This window comes from Lolium perenne, chromosome 3 (assembly GCF_019359855.2).
Source record: "Lolium perenne isolate Kyuss_39 chromosome 3, Kyuss_2.0, whole genome shotgun sequence".
Classification (NCBI taxonomy): domain Eukaryota; kingdom Viridiplantae; phylum Streptophyta; class Magnoliopsida; order Poales; family Poaceae; genus Lolium; species Lolium perenne.
Window position 1 is genome coordinate 30874093 of NC_067246.2, and position 22553 is coordinate 30896645.

Consider the following 22553-nt stretch of genomic DNA (forward strand, 5'->3'; position numbering starts at 1 on the left):
CCTGTCTGTCCATGTACGCCTGCCTGTCGCCATTGTTGTATTCATATTGCCTGAACCAGTCCTCCCTTCCGTGTTTGCTTCGTGAGGGTGCGTCTTTGGTTGCGTCGATGACCACAGACTCGAGGCGGATGTCGGCGAGCGCCGGGGCAGCGTCGATGACGCGTTGGAGAGAGTTTAGGTCCTGGGCGCAGTGTCGTAGCCGTAGAGACGACAGCCGCGGGAGCACGACCGCAGTGCCCTCCGGTTGGCTGAGGCGTGTGCAATTCGTTTTTTTTTTGCGCATAAAGGAAGATGATATTAGATCAGCAAGTTACAGAAAGGTCCACGAAGAAAAACAAAAATACAGCCCAGTCCTTCTGCAACACGAACACGCCGGCGTCCAGGAGCTGTCGGTGGCGCGCCGTCGCTGCTTCTCCCCTTCTTGCCTTGGATCGAGAGAAGTCCCCTCGCGAGCGGGAAGTCACCAATCACCGGAACCCATGGCCCTACCCCGAAGGCCGCCGTCGTCGTCGCGCCAATCTTCAACATCCTCCTCCGCAGGAACTTTATACGCCGGATCCGCCGTCCCACGGACGCCGGCACGGGGAAGAGAAGACGTGCCCCTCCGCTCCGAAGAGCACCGAGCACGGAGATGACGGCAGCTCCGCGGCCAAGCTCCACCGGGGCCCCGCCATCGGAGGAGAGAACCGCCGCCCTCAAAAGCCCATCCAGCACCGCCGCCCTCTCCACAGCGCCGCCGGCGGGATCCCTACTCAAACCTACGCTATATACACGCCGGATCCGGGGATCCCCCGTCCTCCCGCCGCCGGAGCGGCCGCCGGAGGGCGAAGAATCCACCGAATCGGCGGCGGTGAGGTGGCTCGACCGGGAAGGTTGCACAAATCGCCTCTCAGCACTGTAGACGGGGAGAGGAAAGGCCAAGGTCCTTCTTGTTCTGAGGTGTGCAATTCGTTAGCTCCAACACGCGGAGGGTCTCGAACCGCAGGGCATCGATGGTAACCGTGTAGATTGTTTCCGGACGCCGGTAGGTCTCGTTGTCGTAGTCCGCGTCGCTGCTCCACTCGTTGGGTTCCAGCAGGAGCCGGAGCTCCTCCGCACGGCGTGCTGCCGGGTGGGAGAGCATGAGGTCGACCAGGTTTCTGTCCTCGTTGCCGTGGCGGTTCAAGAAAGGGCCGATCCATGCCTCGCGGTCAGACTCGAGGCGCAAGGTGAGTCTCTTGACGTGTTCGTCGCCAGCAGTGAAAGAGAAGTTTTGCAGTGTATTTGGAAGAGGGAACATTCTACCTTGCAAGGAACGAAGTTTGGTGGCAGCGATCTATTGAGAATGTTTCTGATGTTCCGGTTGTTGCTGCTTCTTTCGTACTCGGTATATGACTTGTGAAGTGCGGGAATTGGTGATCACCAAACTGTTTGTTAGACTTGAGGAGTAGCTAGGTTTTGGGAACATGACGATGCGGGCAGCCACGAGGTGCTCGGCATCGCTTGGTTCAGTGGTGCCTTGTCGCAGGCTCTGGAGATTCTTCACCATTACTGGACTCTCGGCAGGCCACATACTGTTTTTGTTGTGGGGTGTTTTACTGCAATAAAACAAAGGGCCTGGCTAGGCGTGTCTTTTACTGCTCTGTTTTTTTTGTGCGTGTGAATCATTCTCTGTATTCTGCGGCATTTGAAGCTGTTATGAGCTGAGAAAAAAGCTTTGTAAACCATAATTAGATTTGGAAGATTTCTCTGATACTAGTCTCAGGGTACACTTCAAATATGTAACCAAGCTGGTTTTAAACCGTAAATAACGGATCAGCTTCCTCTTGAGGATGATTTCTGCTACTCCAGTTTATGGAGACATTCAACATTCAACTGCAAGGCACATTAGTGCTATTCATGGTTCCTACCAATCCCAAAGGCGAGTGCGAGTAAGTATGGCACATAATTTACTTCGTTTGCTACTTTCCCTGGCGGTGTTTGCTACTTTACCCATCCGACTTTACACTTCATATATGCATAATCCAGTCTAGGCCCCAGCTGCTTCTCTGTTGTTCCCCAACCTAGTTCAAGTCAATTGTTCCCCAACCTAGTTCAAGTCAATGAGATGTTTGAACTGACAGAGAAGGAGGATAATATATGGTTAGTGAGAAGAAAATGTCCGCAATTCACTGTTGCATTGTTTCGTTTGTGACGATGTTCAGGCACAGTGCATGTCCTATGCAAACATGTAAAGCTATTGTTGAGAACAAATTTGTGACGTTGCTTTACTTGCTTGATTTGCGCTTGCAGCACTATCATTTTGCATGTCTGGTTCGAACGGGGGAAAGGGAGCGCATCCGGTGGAAGAGAGAGGTGAGGGAGAGAGGGCGGCGCACGAGGAAGGTTGAGGCGGGTGAGCGCTCACGTATGGGGATGGGATGGATGATGTGCGGGTTTTTCGGTAAGGTGTCAAGCTGGGATCCCACCTGGATTTCACTTGTAGTGTGGTTTGAATTTTCTAGTTTAAATTTTAGTGTCAAAATTTATAGTAGGAAAAGCAAAATACACTACAAGTGAAACATAGATGGGATCCCACTACGAGCTCACTTTCCCCCTTCCTCTCTCTCTCCTCCCCCTTTCCTTGAGAGGCTCTCAAGAGAGGCCGGGCCGCTCCCGAGCCTTCTCCGGCGGCTCTGCCGGCCGGAGATGGCGAAGGAGGGGTGCCGGAGTAGATGATAGGGTTAGTTTTCTAGGTTTTGGCTATATGCCAGTAGTTTGGAGTAGGGCTCAAGATCGTCTGGATCAGATCTTGAGCATCATGTGCTCGTGGCGGCGTCTTCTTGAGCTTCGGCGGTCGGAGAAGGTCAGATCCGTCACCCCAGGGATCTCCGTGTATAAGATCCGGATCTGCTATCCCTGGATCTTGGATGCTGCGCTGCTATCTCTTCCTCCTCTGGCCGGCCATGGAGGCGAGGAGAAGAGGAAGAATGGAGCCAGCATCTGTGATCCTTGTGGTAGGCGGGGGTCTTCTTATAGCCTGGCGTGTCGACGCCTCGTCAGGCTTTCGCCGCTAAGCGACTTCACCGTGCTTCCGAGGTGGGAGATGGTGCGGCATGCTTCTGCGGCGAGCTCCTGCAGCAATAAGCGTTCTACCTGCCTCCTCTTCTCTGGAGGTCAACCAACTCCGATGCTTCTCTTGGCCGGCCCCGGTGGCGAGGGAGAAGATCAGGTGGTGGTTGGTCTGGCCCCCAAGCAGAGGAGGTGCTTCCACTCGAGAGCTGTGGATGCTTCAGAAACTCCGTCGTTGAGGCGGGGTTCATCCTAGGAAGCTTTTCAGCGGGGGACCTATGCCGACGTCACTGCCTCGCCCCTGCATCTACTGGCCAAATGGCGGCCCTTCTCCAGGAGTTCTTACTTCCCAGAGACCCCGACGCCGGTGTCAGCTCGGTGGCGGAGCAACTCGACGGCGTGCTCCAGATGCGGTGCAGAGCTTCGAGGGCCTGATTGCTTTTTCCAATTTTCTTTTAGGGTCTTCTCTGTAAAAGCTCGGGCCTTATCCAGAATTCCCCTGATCTGTTGGGGCTTTTCTGCAATTTGTAACCACCATTCAATGCAGCTTCTAGGGTCGTCGGACCCTACCCCTGTTCAAAAAAAAAGATGGGATCCCACTTGACACGCTATCTTTGGGATGCTGCGATGTGGTAGAACTAGGGTTCCTAGCTGGTCCGACATAGGTTGGTCTTTAAGATTTCAGGAAAAATGTTTTTGCTAGAAAGAAAAGGACAACCATTTTTTAAAACGTCCATTGTTTACATACATAAAATTATACATGCATTCATATTTTACACGTGTAATTAATTACGCGCACTTATTGTGCTAGTTATGTATTAATACAGAGTATATACTTATTGTGCTAGTTGTGTATGGTATCCTAATCCAAAGGCAACGTGGGTTCTCATCCACTATGTGCACATTGTTCCTCACTTATATAATATCATCTAGGCAGCCCCTTGAACGATTTATAAAGGACATGACGCAAAGAGATACGAAGTCCCAAGTACTGTAGTACTTATTGCTTAACTAGATACAGTACCGATTCGTTCTCCTACCGTACACGTATCCTATCCTGATTCAAAGGCAACGTCAGTACCGATTCTTTCTCCTATTTCCCTACACACATGCATAAACCTTGCGACACCAGATCCGGCCGGAGATCGCACATCATATCGCGCGATGGATCACACGTTGATCGCCGGACAAGGGCGCGAGGATCGCCTGAGCCGGCTCGGGGACGGCGTGCTCGGCCACATCCTCTCCTTCCTCGACGCCAAGGAGGCCGCGCGCGCCACCACGCTCTCGTCGCGGTGGCGGGACATCCTCGCCAGCGTCCACACCGTCTCCATGGAAGAGCCGGAAGGTCCCATCCCCGAGTACGACCACGGCTCACGCGGTTACGAACTCCGCGAGCCCGACCCGACGCTGCCCTTTACCGTCGTCGTCACCGCGGCCCTCTTCGCCCGCAGCCGCCGCCCGGCCCCCGGCGCCGCATCCCCGCCGCTGCGCGCCCTCCGCGTCTCCATGGAGAGCTACGGCGGCCTCGACGCCTTTCCTGTGGACCAGTGGGTCACCTACGCCGTGAAGCACTCCGCCCCCAAGCTCGAGGTCGATCTGCGCGTCCGCCGCGTTCCCATCTGCCACCGCCCCTACGCCTACCACCCCGCGGCTCCGGCTGCAGGCTCGGACGGGGACACTGCCGTTTACGGCGGGAAGGCTGACGTTACCCCCGAGGAGGTCGACTACAGCGACGACGAACTCGACGACACCGCCGACGCCGCCTCGACCGACGACAGCAGCGACGAGACGGATTCGTATTGGCGTCGGCCGCCTGCAGTGTACACCGTCCACAGCCGGCTCTTCTCATGCGCGACGCTACGATCGCTTCGCCTCAGCTCGTGCAATCTCTCCCCACCGGCCGTCATCAGCCTACCGTCGCTGGAGGCGCTCCACCTCACCCACGTCCCCGACGAGGAGGAGCATGTCCAGAGGCTCATCTCCGCATCCCCGCACCTCGCCGACCTAACCCTCGAGGCCTGCGCCACGGTGAAAGTGCTGTCGCTCCTCGACAACAGCTGCCTCCGCCGACTTATCATCCTGTGCTGCCACAACCTTGCCACCGTCACCGTTGACGCGCAGGAGCTGCACGCCTTCGAGTACCGTGGTGCCGTCCGAGGCAGCTCGTTCCTCTCGATTCGCGGCAACGGCGGCGGACTACCATCCATCAAGTCGTGCAAGATCGACGTATGCGCGGTCTGCGTCGAGAAGGAGGCCACGTCCGAAGAGGAGCTCGCCGCGCTCGGTTCGTTCCTGCTGCCGTTCGCGTCCACCACGAAACGCCTGCAACTCCGCGCCGCTCGCATGGGCTCCTGCTTCGTGGCCCTGCCGGCGTTCCCGGCCGTCCGGCACCTCCAGTTGAACGGGCGTGTGCTGCGCGACGACGACCCTGCCGCTGCCATCGCCACGACGTGCACAATTCTCCGGCGAGCCCCTGACCTTGAGCTCCTGACCCTATTCTTTGAACCAGCACCTCTTAAGTCCGGCTATAACAAATACCTTCACCGAAAACGTAAGGTGTCGAAGTTCGTCGATGCGCACCATCTGCACTACAACAAGTATGACACTGTCGATTACGAGACGGCGGCGATCCCGTCGTGCCTGGGGACCCGGGTGAGGCATATCCGCCTGTGGCACTACCAAGGCGGTAGAGCGCAGAGGACGCTGGCCAGGTTCTTGCTCTGCAACGCTCGGGTTCTTGAGGAGCTGTACTGCGAATTTGCAGAGGGACCGCTGTCGATCCAGACGAAATTGATGCGCGAGATGGAAGGATGGGTGGTGAACGTGGGGGCCAGCAAGGAGTTCCTTTGATGCAAATGCATGCACATGGAAGAAGAATGATACTAGTCACATGATTAGCTGGAAGTGGTAGAGTCAGCCTGGGATGATTTCGTGAAAGGTCCTATGTACTACAGTTGAACTGTATGCATCTACTTTCTTAACTCATCAAACATCGGAATCACTAATGCAAAAATATGATTCAAAATATATATTTGAATGGCATAATAAATCTCCAAGCAACCAAACTTGAAGATTTATCAGGTCATTCAAATGTATATTTCAAATCAGTTAATTAACAATCAAAAAAGTAAAAGAAAGAACAAGAATGCATATATTAAAGTTCAGCTTTTGCAAAATCATATGTATAGGTATGTACAGTCAAACAAATGATACATCCTCATCACCTACTGCTTGTAGTACCTCTAAGAATAGTGCTAGTTGTAGAAAGATGGAAAATGTCATGGCCTTAGAAGGGAGGAGGCCAATTGTTCATGCTCTAAAAATAATAACAAAAATCACAACTGCAGCGTCAAAAGTAACTCTAAAAATAATATATCAAATGAGAATGCAGGATTTCAACATAGTACTACCCCAATAATATCTATTTGGTTTCGGAAACATACTTGAGGCTAGTTGCCAAATTAACCTACGGAGGCTAAGGACTGATAGCTATAATAAACATTGAATGGGGATGAGACATAAGATGTGTAGCTCACTATGTGTCTCGCTTCACAGTATTTCTGATCTGCTCAGCAAGAGAACCCAAAAAATTCAGAATGTTTTGCAATATTAAATAGGATCAGTGTCAGCTGGGGTGCCTAGCGAGCACTATGTACTAGGACATAAGTAGAAGGTTAAACTAGTCAAAGTCTCAAATGCCTAAAATAAAAAAATCTCAAGCATGTATCTATCATTTGCGAAGTACCTTGCAGTACACTAGCTAACTATAATTCACAACAGAAATATGGTTAAGTAAATAGCATTCACAGCAAACTAGGAAAAAATACACACTCTAGTCTAGCCTGATATGTATCGATCTCACGACACTAGCACAACTAGTCACAATCAAGACGTTTATCAAATCTGCAGCATGAAACTATTCATAATGTGATTAATGCCAGCAACATTTGAAGATGCACAAATATAAAAGAAATTAATCATTACGGTTAGAACAGCAGCAACATATTTTTTCAACATACCGAAGATTTTTGCACATAATTTTGGTAATGTGTACCCAGCAAATCGGATGTAAGCGCCTATACATATCTGAAACCATGACATAAAGACTAAAATGGCACACAACCATGAAGAAAATATTAGACAACACAAAGTATGCTTCGTGCACTACAATAAAAAAAATGTAAGCCGGCATCAACTCTATTTTAAGTGAATCTCACACTAGATTTAATTATGAAACACTAAAATTAGATGTATGTAGACGCGTCTAATTTTAGAGTAATCTAAGAAAACTTTCACGGGACAAAGGGAGTAATATTTAAGAACGAACCAAAATCAGACAGAAACTAGATTGGGTAGAACTCTAATCAAACGCACCTAATTCAGTACCTTGTGATGCCGATGTTGACAGGTCCTGGATGGCAGCAGCGAGGTAGCTATGGTGCACCATGAGGACGAGCAGCTCGACCTTCTACACCTAGTGAGACTTTTTCCCCTTCCTTCTTCATCCAGTCGGCAATGTTTCCCTTCAGATAATAAAAGCTTCAGGTTGTGCTATATGTGATTTTAAGGAATAGAGACAAACTGACATTCTCCACTTATTCTACTCACACTAATAACTTTGATAGCAAGCACCTCAGTTATGATAGGAGAAACTGATGGCATCCCGATTTCCTGATGTAATGGTAGGTCTGTAATAATGGCAGTATGTTAAGACATGTTACATGGAACTTGCTTGTGCTATACACATTGGAGATTTCAGAAAATTTTAGAGTGAAAACCAAAATGACGGTACAGATATATGAGCCAAATTTCAAGAATATAAAACTTTTGTAGCAACAAAAATATGGTTAGATATGGCACAAAAGAGAATAGCCCTGAAAATTTACTTCAAAATAGGCACGGACAAAATCCATACTATGTTGTAATGCTTAGATATGTAAGGAAGATATCATCCTTCCATAAAAGTTCCCCAAAAATAAGAAGCTATTCTACAATATCCATAATTTATTGTGATCAAGTTCTTTAAATCAAGGGCATATATAAATACTACTTAAAGGACCTTGGTGAGACTACCTGCCCCTTACAAATAAGGACAACCAAAAGCTCAACACGTGAGTGTTGCTCTAAGAGTGGAGCCTCAGTTCCTACTCACACCTGAAAACATAAAACAACAAATTAGAAATAAAAAGGACAAGATGCCAAGAATTTCAATGGAGAAAGATTTCACAAGGATGTAACCTTGCAGATCTCAAGGTTATTCCCAGGTTGCTTGCATTGAGAAAATATGGTTCTTCCAATTATCTGCTCAACCCTGAAAAATATATCAAAAGGGACTGGATTATATCTTCATGACATAAACTTCTCTATGCACACAAACGGTCTAAGACAACAAAAAATAATCAGCGGTGCTAAATAGTGTGTTCTGCATCTAAATTAAAGAGTTAACTGCAGTAAATACACCTACTGCCGATGATCAAAGTAAAACCAAACATCATATACCTCGGCCAATAATCAATTCGACCACACTTAAATTAGTAGCATGGAAGTTGGGGTCAGCTGTATCCATGTGTGAAATTATGGATTTGATAATAGATCCATTAATGAGCTGAAAATCCAGCAACGAGAAAATATATGTTGTCCATGACATACGCAGAGTTAATCTTATACATATGACATTTTCTAAAATGTAATCTTTTTTAGAAACATATGCCATTTTCTGCTGCAATATATGTTATGTTGCTCCATTAATTAATTACTGCATAAGGAATTCACTGAGCTCCAGCAATGAAACTACAGATATCAGCTCGATGATAACCAAAATTACATAATTATGGGAGTAGGTACCAGGGCACTAAACCACAGAATGTCCAAGCAAGATAATTGGGAAGAAATAAAGTAAAACCTTGACGGCCAAAGAAAAAAAAACCAAACAGAGTTTCTCCATCGGATATCAATCAAGTTGAGTAACACTAAAGTCAGTACCTTGATGCCGATGTTGGAGAGTTCCTAGAATCCTAGATGGTAGAGTCGAGGTCACCATTGTGGGCTTGTGGCCCTTGTGGGCAATCAGCTCGACCTCCTGCACTATGTAGAAGCGCCCCACCCAGCCATTGGACCCTAAACATTCACGGCCAGACACCAGGGAAAATGCCGGCCGTCGAATATCAGCGGCAGATGCGGCTGTCCCCTCCTCCGAGGAGGCTCTCCTCGCAGTGTGTCGAGGAGGCAGCAGCGGGCTAGGGTTTTCAATGGGCCGGTGGACCTCTCTGCTCTCTCGGTTGGACATTGGCGCAGTAGATTTTTGTGCATAGCAGAGACAACCTGCAGGTTACAGAGTTACAAAGTTCAGAGATAAATGTTCAGTTAGCAGTTATTTGTGCATCTCGCCCGACCGTATGAGTTTCAAAATTGAAGGAGATGACAAGTACATACATACATCTTGGTTTCCACCTCCAACATTTCTGCAGCACCATCTCCACCACTGCACCACAAGGTGTTGCCCAATTAAAACCGAAAAAAACATATATGTGTGGCACAACGCTAGCCAGCATAGTGACCGCCAGGAACGAGCATGCCATGGCTGACTGTACTGTCCAGCCCACGCCGGACTGTCTCGCCGGCAACGATCAACTACATGGGATTCATACTGTGACGATGATGGTGACTTTGTGGAGAAGGAATGATGCGAAATTGTAGGATGAAGAGCGTGTAGGAGATTTATAGAGAGGGTGACGGGCAGCTGCGGGAAGGAAGAAGGTGCGGAGAACGCGGAGAGGCGACGGATGGAAGCACGATCCGCGTGCCGACTGTGAGGTGCAGGGGCCGTCATCGGATCGGGGAGTCAAGGATCAGGGATGCCGCTAGGTTTCGGGGAGAAGGAATCGAGGAGGCCGCGGCATGCACATAGCTGTGTATCTTAATTGATTTGCCTTAATTGAATTGCTTAAGTCGCGGAGAAATTGTTTGCATGCATGGAAACATAAAGTACGATTAGATCCTTGAAGATAATTGGATGGCTTATAATTAATTTCTGGCCAGCCCACTTCTGTGCGTATCTATCCCGGAATTATTTCGATTTGTCCATTTTCTTTTCAGGCTGAGGTAATCCCATCTACTAGCTCTCTGACGATGGTCACCGGCGATGAACTGTCGTAGGAGAACACCGGTTATTGAAAATGCATGCGAGATGAAGCGATGTATCAACATCTGAGCTAGCTGGCCTCGCTCGCTGGATAGGAAATGCTGAAGTACCTCTACACTATGTCGACAAGATGACCGGCCGGCCAAGTACTACTAGCTATCTAACTGCGTAGGTACAGAAGATATATGGCCAACCTAGTTGGCTAGCTTGTAAAATATAACAAGAGGATGCTCAAGATTGCACTAGGTCATCTCCAACGATAAAATATGCATCAAAAGTGTTCGATTTAGTTCATTTGGATTGGGGCGGCCGATAAAAAATCGGTCATGTCGTGCCTCTTGTCTATCTAGGTCAGGGGCAGCCGAGTGACCCGATATGCAAAAAAATGACAAACTTTATTGAAACATAATTTACATAGTTAAAAGTGAGAAATAAATTCGAACTAAAGCGGACCAAACCCTAGTCGACTCTACTGCTCGTCGTCTTCATCCTTGATGAGGTCCACAATCACCGGCATATCCCACGGATAGTTTGGTGCCAACGCCGCGGCAAAGGTGGAGGAACAGTCGGGGTAGGCATAGGAGACTACTACCATGGCCAGTTTGGTCCAAATGACGGTTGAGGGTATGCCGAGGAGGAGCAGCCGGGGTAAGGCATAAAAGAGCATGCATAAACGATCATAGTGGATCTCAATATGCTTATTTACTTATTTGACAAGCTTTTTAATACAGTTACATTATCAAAAAATTAATTCTCTAAGACGCTTCCCAACTCATTGATCGAGCCTATTCCTTGGATGACGACATCTTCCTTACATGCTTATGTTAGTGTCAAATGCATCTAAAAATAACTGGAGGAAGTGAGGGTTAGTATAATAAATCATACTCAACAAGTGGGCACTTTAGTAATCAATAAAGGAGAAATTAGGATTGAAATGCAGTAACAATGAATTATTGTTCTTGTAGTCTGTACTTGTGTTTGTTGGTTAATATAAAATCTACACCGTAGGGGCTTCCCTCACGGTAATCCGGTAAAAAAAAAACAATGAATTACTGTATCGAGCTGAAATGAACAAAGTATCATAAAAAGGATAAACTAAGAATAACAAAAATGGATTTTAATGGATGAAAAAAATACCAAAGGAAATGGAATTAAAGATGGTAAACAACTTTGTATCGGTATCACATATGACCAGCAAGTTTCCCTACTTGGGAGTCAGATGAGTGAAATTCACACTTTTACCTTAAGAGTGGTACTCCGACATTGACAACCTCAACTAGAACCACACAGACTCTAGAAAAGTAGAGCGGGTTAGCCCGCCGAGACACGACAAACTTGACTTACTAGTATGGACCGCTCCAAAGGATCCATCGCTGATACCCTCTTCGGACCAAGCGTCGTTCCTGTTGGAGAACTCAAATAGTCATATATACCTGCATTGTGACCGATACATTATAGTTGCAGTCATGTCACCAATACAGATGAATCAAGATATCACCAACAACTCCATAATAAGGATCACATGCACCAATATCTAGTAAGATATAAGAGGATCAGGCGAATCGTCATATACAAGTGAAGTAGAACTTATGAGTTAGCAGAGCATCTACTTGCATAGTAGGCTATAGCAGAGTAAATAGTTGCCCCGATAGCGAGATTAACACCCTCATTGCTCAAACACACCTTACAGAAATATATGTGTGTATTCTATACTACTCGGCTTTCTTTCACAGCCTATGGATCAACTCTTTCTGTGTTGGAGTGTGTGTTTGTGCCACCATGCACTAGTGGTCTCACTCTCTTCTTCGCCCTTGCTCTAGGTCGATGCATGCAGCTGTAGCAGCTAGCAACGCTGATGTTTAGACTTGAGCACCGTTTGAAGAATAGAGAAAAATCCCAGCCGCAATGACCTTTGACCCTATGATCTAGACCTTGACCTTTCGAGTGAAACAACTGCTGGCCGACATCCCTTCAGATTGAGCAAATGATCACCATGCATGCACTCACGTAGAAAACTTGGATCTTCTAGCCTCCATTATGGCAGATGCATTGGAACTAGTTAGTGACCAGTCGAAAGCAAGTCAGGTTAATTAGCTTTTTCATTTAGACTAACTTCTATAGTTTTGTTGCATGCACGTATAAAAACCAGTTTAAAACCCAGAAATTAGGAAAACAAAACAATTAGATGTTAATTATATTTTTACTTAAATTAATTTGTAACCATAAAATTTAGGTTATCACACAAAAAGTGAAAAATCACATGAAAAGCTACAGATAGACATCGTGTGGCCTACCAAACAGGGAGACACATGAAATCACACGAGTACGAGTTTTGTAAAATCACATTAAATGACCACTTCCGATGATAAGATAGGGGTAGATGTCGTGGGACGCACGTATCGCGGTTGCTCGTGAAAAATCGCAAGGAATGGAAAGAAAGCCTTCACTTTTGCATGAGGTCCAACTATGGCTACATAAGGGTAGTAAAGAGAAAATTCAATACATAACTTTGAATTGACTCTTTCTTAGGAAGATTCTAGACTTATAATGCAAAACTCCCATTTCGAGGCTACCGGCCCAACTCTTGAAACAAGGTGGCCTTTTATTTTTTTGGTTTTGTCATGTTCTTGTGACCTATTAAAATAAAGTATATATGCATGTTGTGTTTGACTTGGCTTTTAAAACTGCTGAAATTGATCCTTGTAAATCAATGTACAAGAGTACTTCCATCTCTAGATTGTTGAAATCTCCAAGGTCCACTTCATTTTAATTATATTAACAGACTATCAGGCACTACCATAGGTGAAAATTAGACCAGGCAATAATACCTTTAGTGTAAACCTGATTTATGTAAGTGAATTTGGATCACATATTAGTAGAACCACTTGTAGTGAATCGTTCGTTTGACTTCCCAAACAAAGTATTATATTTTCATGGCTATATAATTCATGGGATGTATACATTAGATTCAGAAAATCAAAAATATAATTCATTTTTTATCACTTGTAATAAAATTAGCTTGATAATGTATATGCATATTGCAATGTAGTAGTGCTGACAACTAAGGCACATCAACATGTTCACATGGTTTTTTTCGTATCCTATGTTGTTAGTTCCTGTTGGTAGTGAAATTTAATATTTGCAACGGAATAGCTCCACACACGACGATTTGCGTACGATCCATGTACGATGCTTCTCCACAACGTTAATTTTTATCTGAGCCCACCACGCTAATCAACATCAGCCCCCGCGCCCTATGCCAAGCCCCAGCCCAAAACAAAACAACACCCGCAATAATATATGGCTTGGCTTCTTCAGCATTGTTGTATTCAGCCTGACAAGTCTGATAGAGCTGAATACCTTGGTACGACGAATCTGATGGATTAACGAGCTACCGTAATTCCTATGGAACAAATGAACAAGCTTTGCATACATATACACTTCCGTTGCAATGTTGAGAAAATCTGTCACAAACAGAAGCAATGAGTTCATCCGACACATGTAATCATGGCGGCATCGGCCACGACCAAGACAAGAACAACGAGAGCAAAAAGGTGCGCTCACCGGAATAATAGAGAACCACAAGTCCAGATGCCGGCGGCGACTACCATCGGGAAGGACAAAAAGAAATACTCCCTGCGTCCCGCGGAAACTGTCGAAGCAGTAGTACAAAGGGCGTGTTTGGTAGGCTGTGAGCCCCCTAGCTCGGATCGTTCTAGAAGAAATCGACCCGTTTGGTTGCCTGGAAGCCCTCTCGTGTTCTCGCTCAACCGGTTCTCAAAGCACCCCTAGGACAGGCCCTAGAGGAATGCCTGGATCGGCAGTTCCCAGCGGGTCTGTCCCGTTATCGTGCGATTTTGCACGCCCTCGTGCAATGGTTGCACGCGTGGAGAAGTGCGGGAGACAACAACATTCACGAGCAACTTCAAAATGATCTCATTGAGCATATGTGGAGGATCAAAAGATTATCAGCAAATGTCACGGCACCTTGATCTAGCCCCTTTTTTTTTTTTTGAAATATTGATCTAGCCCCATTTATTACATTTGTTTAGTTGTTTTATTGTTTGTTGTATTTTAATTTGAAAACAATCTAAGCAAACATATTTATTTGTATGCTATATTTAATTTGAATGGATATCCGACATTTTCACTTCTTCTGTTGTAGATACCACGTTTATCTTTCTAACGAGTCCATAATTGTCAACAAAGGAGCTCATACGTAAAAGTTGTGGCATTTAGTCCTGACTGTACATGCAATGGTCAATCAATGCGATCAGACAGCGATGTAATTTTTCCCGCTCATGTGGAGGGCAACTTTGACAAGATGCATGCAAAAGCTTAACCATTGCAGGAATTTTGAGTGCATATATTCTCATTTAAGCCGCCAGCTCTCGAAATTTTTGCAAGAGAAATAAAAATCAAAATTTAAAGTTTTGCAAAAGAATGAAAAATACTTCTATGTGCCTTTCCTGGCAGTGGCAATATATGCATGGTTTTTGGGGAAAATAGCATGACCATGATACTTCCTTCATTCCTTGGACATTCTGATCAGACAATAAATATATGATAATAAGAAGTGACAAAAGCATCACTCTTGTAATTCGACCCACAAGTTTAACCTACGAAAACTGCAAGTTAAAAATAACTAATGTTACAAGAGAACCACACAGCTAGCAGCAAATTTAAGACCACAAGTCCACAACACTACAAGAGCACCATCACTTGATTAAATACAAAAAACCATCACGGGCCATCAGCTCTACTTCTCTCTTGCTGTTGCTGCTGCCGCATCAAGGAACACCTTCAGAAGCACCACAGAAGAAGCTTATCTCCATGTACCGCTGCAGCATCACATCACTAGTCAAAGAAGCTCAGCTCATCATCAATCAACTGAACAACAACAAACAAAGAAAGAGTCACATACGGCACAAAAAGTTACTACTCGACACACAAACAAGATGAACGAGGTCTGGCCACAGATCAACACAGGTACAAGGAATGTTCAGTAGGTAACAATTACATCATATTGAAGAAACTAAATGGCGCGAGACTTTACAAGCGAACACTGCTGTTTTATGCATATATTGTTACTCCATGTACGTGACAACGACTAATCAGTTGTACACCTACTTGATGAACACCAGGTGGAAACAGAAAAATGCAGCAATTTCCATTGCTAGTAAGTGGCTTCACAATGTACAAGATAACACATACCCAAAGACCACGGTGTCATGCACGATGGAGCATCGGTTCACTGTAGCAAACATATATAATGAAGGAAGAATTCAAGAAGTATGAAATCTTAATAATTAGTTAAGCAACAACAAAGGCAACACTTTAAAGAAGAATTGAGGGCTAGTTTTCATGTTGGAATCCAACTAAACTATGTTATTCCAAGATGCAAAAAGAGTGTCGATTTTACAACGCCAGCCCAACCACATAGCAATAAGGCCCTTTCATTCAAATCATCAAGCCTACAATGTGGAATCAGTCCATAGGCCCAGGCCAGCCAAATAGCTACTTGGCATGTACCAAAATAAAAGACAGACGAAAATAGGGAGCATCGAGAGACCTTACGAGGATAAGTAGATAGTACCAAAAAAAATTATAACTGATTCAGGGCCACACAAAAGCTTAACCAAAAGACAAGACCATGTAAGGAAATCCAAGCACCTCACAAAATAGGAGACCATCCATTTTTTCCAATATCAAAGCGTAGAAAAGAAAATCCATTGTTAGCCCATTATGGCCTAACCGGTAAAGAAATTTATCTGAGAATAATGACTAGCCATTGAGGTGCCACCGTACAAAGCTGAAGCGATTTAACTAAGAATAAGGCAGCAGGGGACACCTTCCAAGCATAGCCATTCTCCTGCCTGGCATCATCCAAGCAGGATCATTGTCGGCCGTGAACCCACCACCCCCTTGGGCTATACCGTCATCCTGTGAGTGAAGCATGGATGTCAACTTCTACAAAGGTAGAGAACATGACATCAACTTTCACAAATCTACAGAACACGCAAACTTGTAGAAAACACAACGGTTAGCATCAGCATGATTTAGATGACCATGACATTCATAAACAAAGTAAACTGACATTGTACAGCTAATAAATGACGTTAAAATGCTTCTACACTGAGCTGCCAAAAGCGAGACAAAAATGACCATGACATTCAGAAAGAAAGTAATTGAGGTTGCACAACTAGAAAATGCTTGAGCATAAGCGAACCAGAAATGGATTAATGATATCAATTTACTCACAGCACAATAATGGCAATCCTGTGTTCTTATCATCTTACAAGTAAGCATAAAGAGAGCGAGGAAATTAAGCAACCACTCCATAACAAGGTTTGAACATATGGATTAGTCATGACTAATAGTTTACCAGCCATTGACGACCATATTCTACGGATACTACAATATACACCAATGTAGCACATTAAAAATGCACCAAGGGGGGTTAGGTGGAGACTAACCGGCTGCTGTAGGTGACTATTTGCCTCTTGGCCTCCACCACCCAACAAAGCCTTGGCGCCAATATCCTGAAATAGAAAGATGCGATTTCAGGCAAAATTTTGACAAATTCAACAAAGAAATGGCTCAGCCATGCATGCCATCACCAATCAGACATGAAAAATACAGAATACAGAACAAAGTACAAGATCGAAGGAAAGAGCCACAAAGCAAATCATGAGATAAAAATCAGATCATTCAATTAATAAAGCAAAATCATCCATTTATCTTATCATCTTATTCTTATGCCATACATGAGTCACAGAAAATAAGCAAGCACTCCATAATACCAATTCGTAATCAAACCATCAGGACTAACTATAATATGGAGATGAGTACACATTCCATCCAAATGGATATCTAAGCAATAAAAAATCAGCACCTCATCACCGCAAAGAATCTCCATGGTTCCAAGTTATGGTACCACCAGATCACATCATCGCCACACTTGTGGGTGTCGGAGATGACACCAGCTCGTCCTGGTTCCCCTCCCACACTGCCTCCTAGTTCCCCAGCTTCATGCCTTTTTTCAGCTCCGATATTCATTGAACTTAAAAACAATAGAATTTGTCAGCACTGTCGATGCATAAGCAGCAAAAAAATCAGCAGGGTAGGTCAGATGCTCTTTAGGGATGAAGACCTCGTAGCTGATTGGCGGCCACCGTAGACCTCCTCTTGCAATGCCATTGAGTCTCTCATTCTCTTCCTCTGATATGATTTGAATCTGAAAAATGTACAGCAAACGAATGAAAGAAAATCTGACAGAGATATGCATCCAAACATAGCATGCTTTGCAGCAGGTGCGGATTCAGCCAGGTAAAAGAAATGAATTTTAGTAGCAATAATGCATGAAGGAGTGAGGTCTCACCAGCTGCAAGTCATTGGCACGTCAGAGTTGTGCCAGGTTGGATCAGTGAGCACATGCAAGTGCTTCAGGAGGCCTTCAACGCGGATGCTGTAGGCGACAAGCAGCAGTTCAGCATCCTTGTCACGTCAATGGCACACCTGACAAATGTGAGCAATGAGAGTAATTAGTGGAAGCCAGCATGTGTAACCATGTGAGCAAGAATTTGTGGCCAATAAAGTGCAAATGAGAAGGACAGAGCATATATCCATTGCAGGCAAAGCATGAACATAAAAATATTAGGAAAATAATAGTGTATCACAAGAAATCTGAGGGTAGCAATATAAATCAGAGAATATCACGGTTAAACTAGAGTCACAAAGAAAATCATAGCATACCAATCAGATCGTTTAATTAATAAAGCCAGATGTTATTCTGATCATCTTATTCCTAAGCCTAAAATGAGTAAAGAATATAAGCATGCGCTCCATAATACCTATTCCGAATCAAACCATCAGGACTAACTCTAAGACATCCACACACTATGCACACAACAGATTATACAGTTAAGAAGAAAAGCAGAACAATTATAAGCATGCAGAAAAAAAGGAGCCTGAAAGCACAAGTGGAGTTTTGGAAGAAAAAGACAACAGCGCATCATGGAACTCTTCATTTCCTTCATTCATAACTGTGAGAGCAAGACACATACAGTTGAACCCAAATACGCATGGCAACATAGGATTTGTTTGTGGCGGTGGCAACCTCCCCGTCAGTGGGTTTCTCTTTAGGGAGACCTAGTGAATAGATGCCGTCAATCAGCAGCGATTGTAGCGCCTCCACGCGGCCCTGCAGATGTCACCGATGAAGTCCGCCTCCTCCTCACCTGGCTGGCCATCGCCACCAGGTACCACCCAGCTTGGTTCCATAAGCAGCAGCTTGGTGCCCAAATACGATTTGAACCTGAAAATGATACAGGATTCAGCACTGACGATTCATAAGCAGCAGCAGAAAAAAATTGAGAGCACGTTGAAGTCCTACACACGCATATTGCAGCAGGTAAAAAGTGACGAAATTTTGCAAGAATTGTTGGAGTAGCTGGGAAGAGGCCGGGACCTCACTCACGGGGGGTAGCAGCAGCATGTTTGTCGGGGCGTGGCCGGCGGCGAGCAGCGCCTTCCTCCTCGCGCGTGGCCATCCTCGCAGCAGTCCTTGGCCTTCCACGGTGGCCAACATGGTCTCGGTTGCCGGATTTTGGGTGGCGATAGGATTTGGCCGCGTCGGGACTAGGGTTTGAGCGGGGTGGCAAGAAAGAGGATTCATTGCGGTCTGCGCGTTAAGATCGTCACCGAACAGCCTCACCCCGACCTGCGGCCGCGCCGCCGCCATGGACCCAAAGGTCGAAACTTGACCTCTGTAGAGCCGGAGGCTAGGGTTTGAGGTGGTGATGCGGCCTGGATTCGAGAGAGGAGGATGAGGGAGTGTCGGGATGGTGGCCAGCAAGGCAGGGGCTGGCCGGAGTTAGCCGGGATCTGCCGTCGATGGAGCTGGAGGAATGGGGAACGGGAGGAGAGAGGATGCGGCGCTGGGAGGGGATTTTGGTTGTTGGGTGGTGTGTGGTTCAGGCGGACCCAGCTCGAATTTTAGTTTGGGCCAAAATATTCCCGCGCCATCCGGACCATAAAATTTGGCTCAAAACTCAAATTTCCTTGGCGGGCTAGTTCGGTGGGTTTCGAAATTTGGTTTCACGGGTACGACTTACTCACCCTTGTACAACTAGACTGCAATATGGCCATGCATGCACTCGTGTCATGTATGTTATGCACAGCGTTGAACTTTTTCATGTTGTTGGAGACATCTTTCAACTTAGGTAGATTGACTCGGAAAGGTCTCTTGTACAAATTCCATCGAGGCGCAGCAAATCATGTGATGACACAGGTTCTTGTGTAGGCATCAACGACACTGCACCATCGAGCTGCATGCATCAGTAATTCCTCTCATGATCTGCTAGGAGTATAGCACTTTTGTCATCTTGCCGAGTTTCCTTGCCTCTTGAGAACTTTGAAGGCTCTAGCTAGGGTCGTATCTCTTGATCGAAACGCGGTCGTTGGTTCAAGCAGCTAGTCATTAAAACTTCAGATTAGAAGTGATCTGCAAAGTACAAACTACAGTGCAATACAGTTCATACGAGCCGTCTTGCTCCGAGCCTCATGAGTGACCTCCACCAATATCGCAGGGTGAAGGTGGAGGCCGTCGCCGCGGGCGTTGGAGCTCTTGCGCGCGATTTCTCGTTGTCTTTCGGCTGAAGAAGAGTCTCCTTGAAATCCCGCTCGTTCCGTCCGTGCGACACTCCGAGCAAAGAGCCGCCCGTCACCGCTGGCCAGATGCGCGACAAGCAGCTCACGTGCGGACCTCCTCCTTGAACTTGGCCGCCAACGCAACTCAACTTAATGCGGCCGGGTCTCGTCGGAACCAATCAAAGTGGAGCGAGAGGAGCCGGCGATGTGCACCATTTGCAAGCCAGCCAGCCTGGCTGGTGACGCCTGATCGATCGATCCATCGGTCTTTCCTTGGTTTCAAAATCGGGTGCCAGGCTGACTCCAGCAACAACGCGACGCGCACCTGCTCCAACTCCACGGGCGCACCTGCTTTCTTTAATTTGAATCAGGACAGTACCGATTCTTTCTCCTAGCTACCGTACACGTATCCTATCCTGATTCAAAGGCAACGTCCGTACCGATTCTTTCTCCTATTTCCCTACACACATGCATAAACCTTGCGACACCAGATCCGGCCGGAGATCGCACATCGCGCGATGGATCACACGTTGATCGCCGGACAAGGGCGCGAGGATCGCCTGAGCCGGCTCGGGGACGGCGTGCTCGGCCACATCCTCTCCTTCCTCGACACCAAGGAGGCCGCGCGCGCCACCACGCTCTCGTCGCGGTGGCGGGACATCCTCGCCAGCGTCCACACCGTCTCCATGGAAGAGCCGGAAGGTCCCATCCCCGAGTACGACCACCGCTCACGCAGTTACGAACTCCGGGAGCCCGACCCGACGCTGCCCTTTACCGTCGTCGTCACCGCGGCACTCTTCGCCCGCAGCCGCCGCCCGGCCCCCGGCGCCGCATCCCCGCCGCTGCGCGCCCTCCGCGTCTCCATGGAGAGCTACGGCGGCGTCGACGCCTTTCCTGTGGACCAGTGGGTCACCTACGCCGTGAAGCACTCCGCCCCCGAGCTCGAGGTCGATCTGCGCGTCCGCCGCGTTCCCATCTGCCACCGCCCCTACGCCTACCACCCCGCGGCTCCGGCTGCAGGCTCGGACGGGGACACTGCCGTTTACGGCGGGAAGGCTGACGTTACCCCCGAGGAGGTCGACTACAGCGACGACGAACTCGACGACACCGCCGACGCCGCCTCGACCGACGACAGCAGCGACGAGACGGATTCGTATTGGCGTCGGCCGCCTGCAGTGTACACCGTCCACAGCCGGCTCTTCTCATGCGCGACGCTACGATCGCTGCGCCTCGGCTCCTGCAATCTCTCCCCACCGGCCGTCATCAGCCTACCGTCGCTCGAGGCGCTCCACCTCACCCACGTCCCCGACGAGGAGGAGCATGTCCAGAGGCTCATCTCCGCATCCCCGCACCTCGCCGACCTAACCCTCGAGGCCTGCGCCACGGTGAAAGTGCTGTCGCTCCTCGACAACAGCTGCCTCCGCCGACTTATCATCCTGTGCTGCCACAACCTTGCCACCGTCACCGTTGACGCGCAGGAGCTGCACGCCTTCGAGTACCGTGGTGCCGTCCGAGGCAGCTCGTTCCTCTCGATTCGCGGCAACGGCGGCGGACTACCATCCATCAAGTCGTGCAAGATCGACGTATGCGCGGTCTGCGTCGAGAAGGAGGCCACGTCCGAAGAGGAGCTCGCCGCGCTCGGTTCGTTCCTGCTGCCGTTCGCGTCCACCACGAAACGCCTGCAACTCCGCGCCGCTCGCATGGGCTCCTGCTTCGTGGCCCTGCCGGCGTTCCCGGCCGTCCGGCACCTCCAGTTGAACGGGCGTGTGCTGCGCGACGACGACCCTGCCGCTGCCATCGCCACGACGTGCACAATTCTCCGGCGAGCCCCTGACCTTGAGCTCCTGACCCTATTCTTTGAACCAGCACCTCTTAAGTCCGGCTATAACAAATACCTTCACCGAAAACGTAAGGTGTCGAAGTTCGTCGATGCGCACCATCTGCACTACAACAAGTATGACACTGTCGATTACGAGACGGCGGCGATCCCGTCGTGCCTGGGGACCCGGGTGAGGCATATCCGCCTGTGGCACTACCAAGGCGGTAGAGCGCAGAGGACGCTGGCCAGGTTCTTGCTCTGCAACGCTCGGGTTCTTGAGGAGCTGTACTGCGAATTTGCAGAGGGACCGCTGTCGATCCAGACGAAATTGATGCGCGAGATGGAAGGATGGGTGTTGAACGAGGGGGCCAGCAAGGAGTTCCTTTGATGCGTGCTGCTGCTTGTGAATTGCAATCTAGCTTTTGGAATCGTGGTGATTTAATGAGTGATTTTCTTCTGACTCTTTTGGAAACGTGGTGAGTACGAGAGTTATTTTCTTGGGGGGGGGGGGGGGGGGGGGGTCGTTGGGCTTCTTTTTATCTTTATATATATATATATATATATATGAACCCAAATTCTTGGCAAGCTTGAGCATCTCTAACAGGAGCGATATTGCGACATTACGCACGACATATTTAGCGCGTTCGTTCCAGGACGCGGCAAAACGCAGCGACGCGTGAAACATAACTGATTTGTCCGCCCCTCCCCTCCAGCGACCCTGCCGTGCGGAATCCCGAGGTGTTGGACTGGATCCGATGAGTGTCAAGAACACTCAAGTTGCTACAATACCCTTTCTGTGACCTCCCGGGTCGCTCCAGTGAGCGGCCAGAGGAAACCCTAGCCGCCGCATCGCGCCCTCACCCCTCCCTCCCCTCTCGTCGGTGTCGCTGGGGCACGCTGGCGGTGGCG

General features: G+C 47.8%; 2 protein-coding genes and 1 long non-coding RNA gene across 3 annotated transcripts; 2 read left to right on the forward strand and 1 right to left on the reverse strand.

The window, feature by feature from the left end:
• Positions 1-4194: 4194 nt before the first annotated feature.
• LOC127339104 (uncharacterized) lies at positions 4195-5883 on the forward strand. The gene has a single exon (XM_051365001.2). It carries the CDS (start codon positions 4195-4197, stop codon positions 5881-5883), a length of 1689 nt encoding a protein of 562 aa, XP_051220961.1.
• Positions 5884-7640: 1757 nt separating this feature from the next.
• LOC127340838 (uncharacterized) lies at positions 7641-8346 on the reverse strand. Its single transcript, XR_007874947.2, has 3 exons — positions 8272-8346; positions 8107-8187; positions 7641-7721 (listed from the first exon to the last, which is right to left on the reverse strand). It is a non-coding gene; the product is annotated as an uncharacterized lncRNA (long non-coding RNA).
• An 11997-nt stretch (positions 8347-20343) lies between these two features.
• Positions 20344-22102, forward strand: LOC127340831 (uncharacterized). The gene has a single exon (XM_051366589.2). It carries the CDS (start codon positions 20344-20346, stop codon positions 22030-22032), a length of 1689 nt encoding a protein of 562 aa, XP_051222549.1. The 3' UTR covers positions 22033-22102.
• The last annotated feature ends 451 nt before the right edge of the window (positions 22103-22553 follow it).

Excerpts from the sequence above, each read along its gene's own strand:
- LOC127340831 (XM_051366589.2), top strand. The coding sequence starts at position 20,344 with ATGGATCACACGTTGATCGCCGGACAAGGGCGCGAGGATCGCCTGAGC.
- LOC127339104 (XM_051365001.2), top strand. The coding sequence starts at position 4,195 with ATGGATCACACGTTGATCGCCGGACAAGGGCGCGAGGATCGCCTGAGC.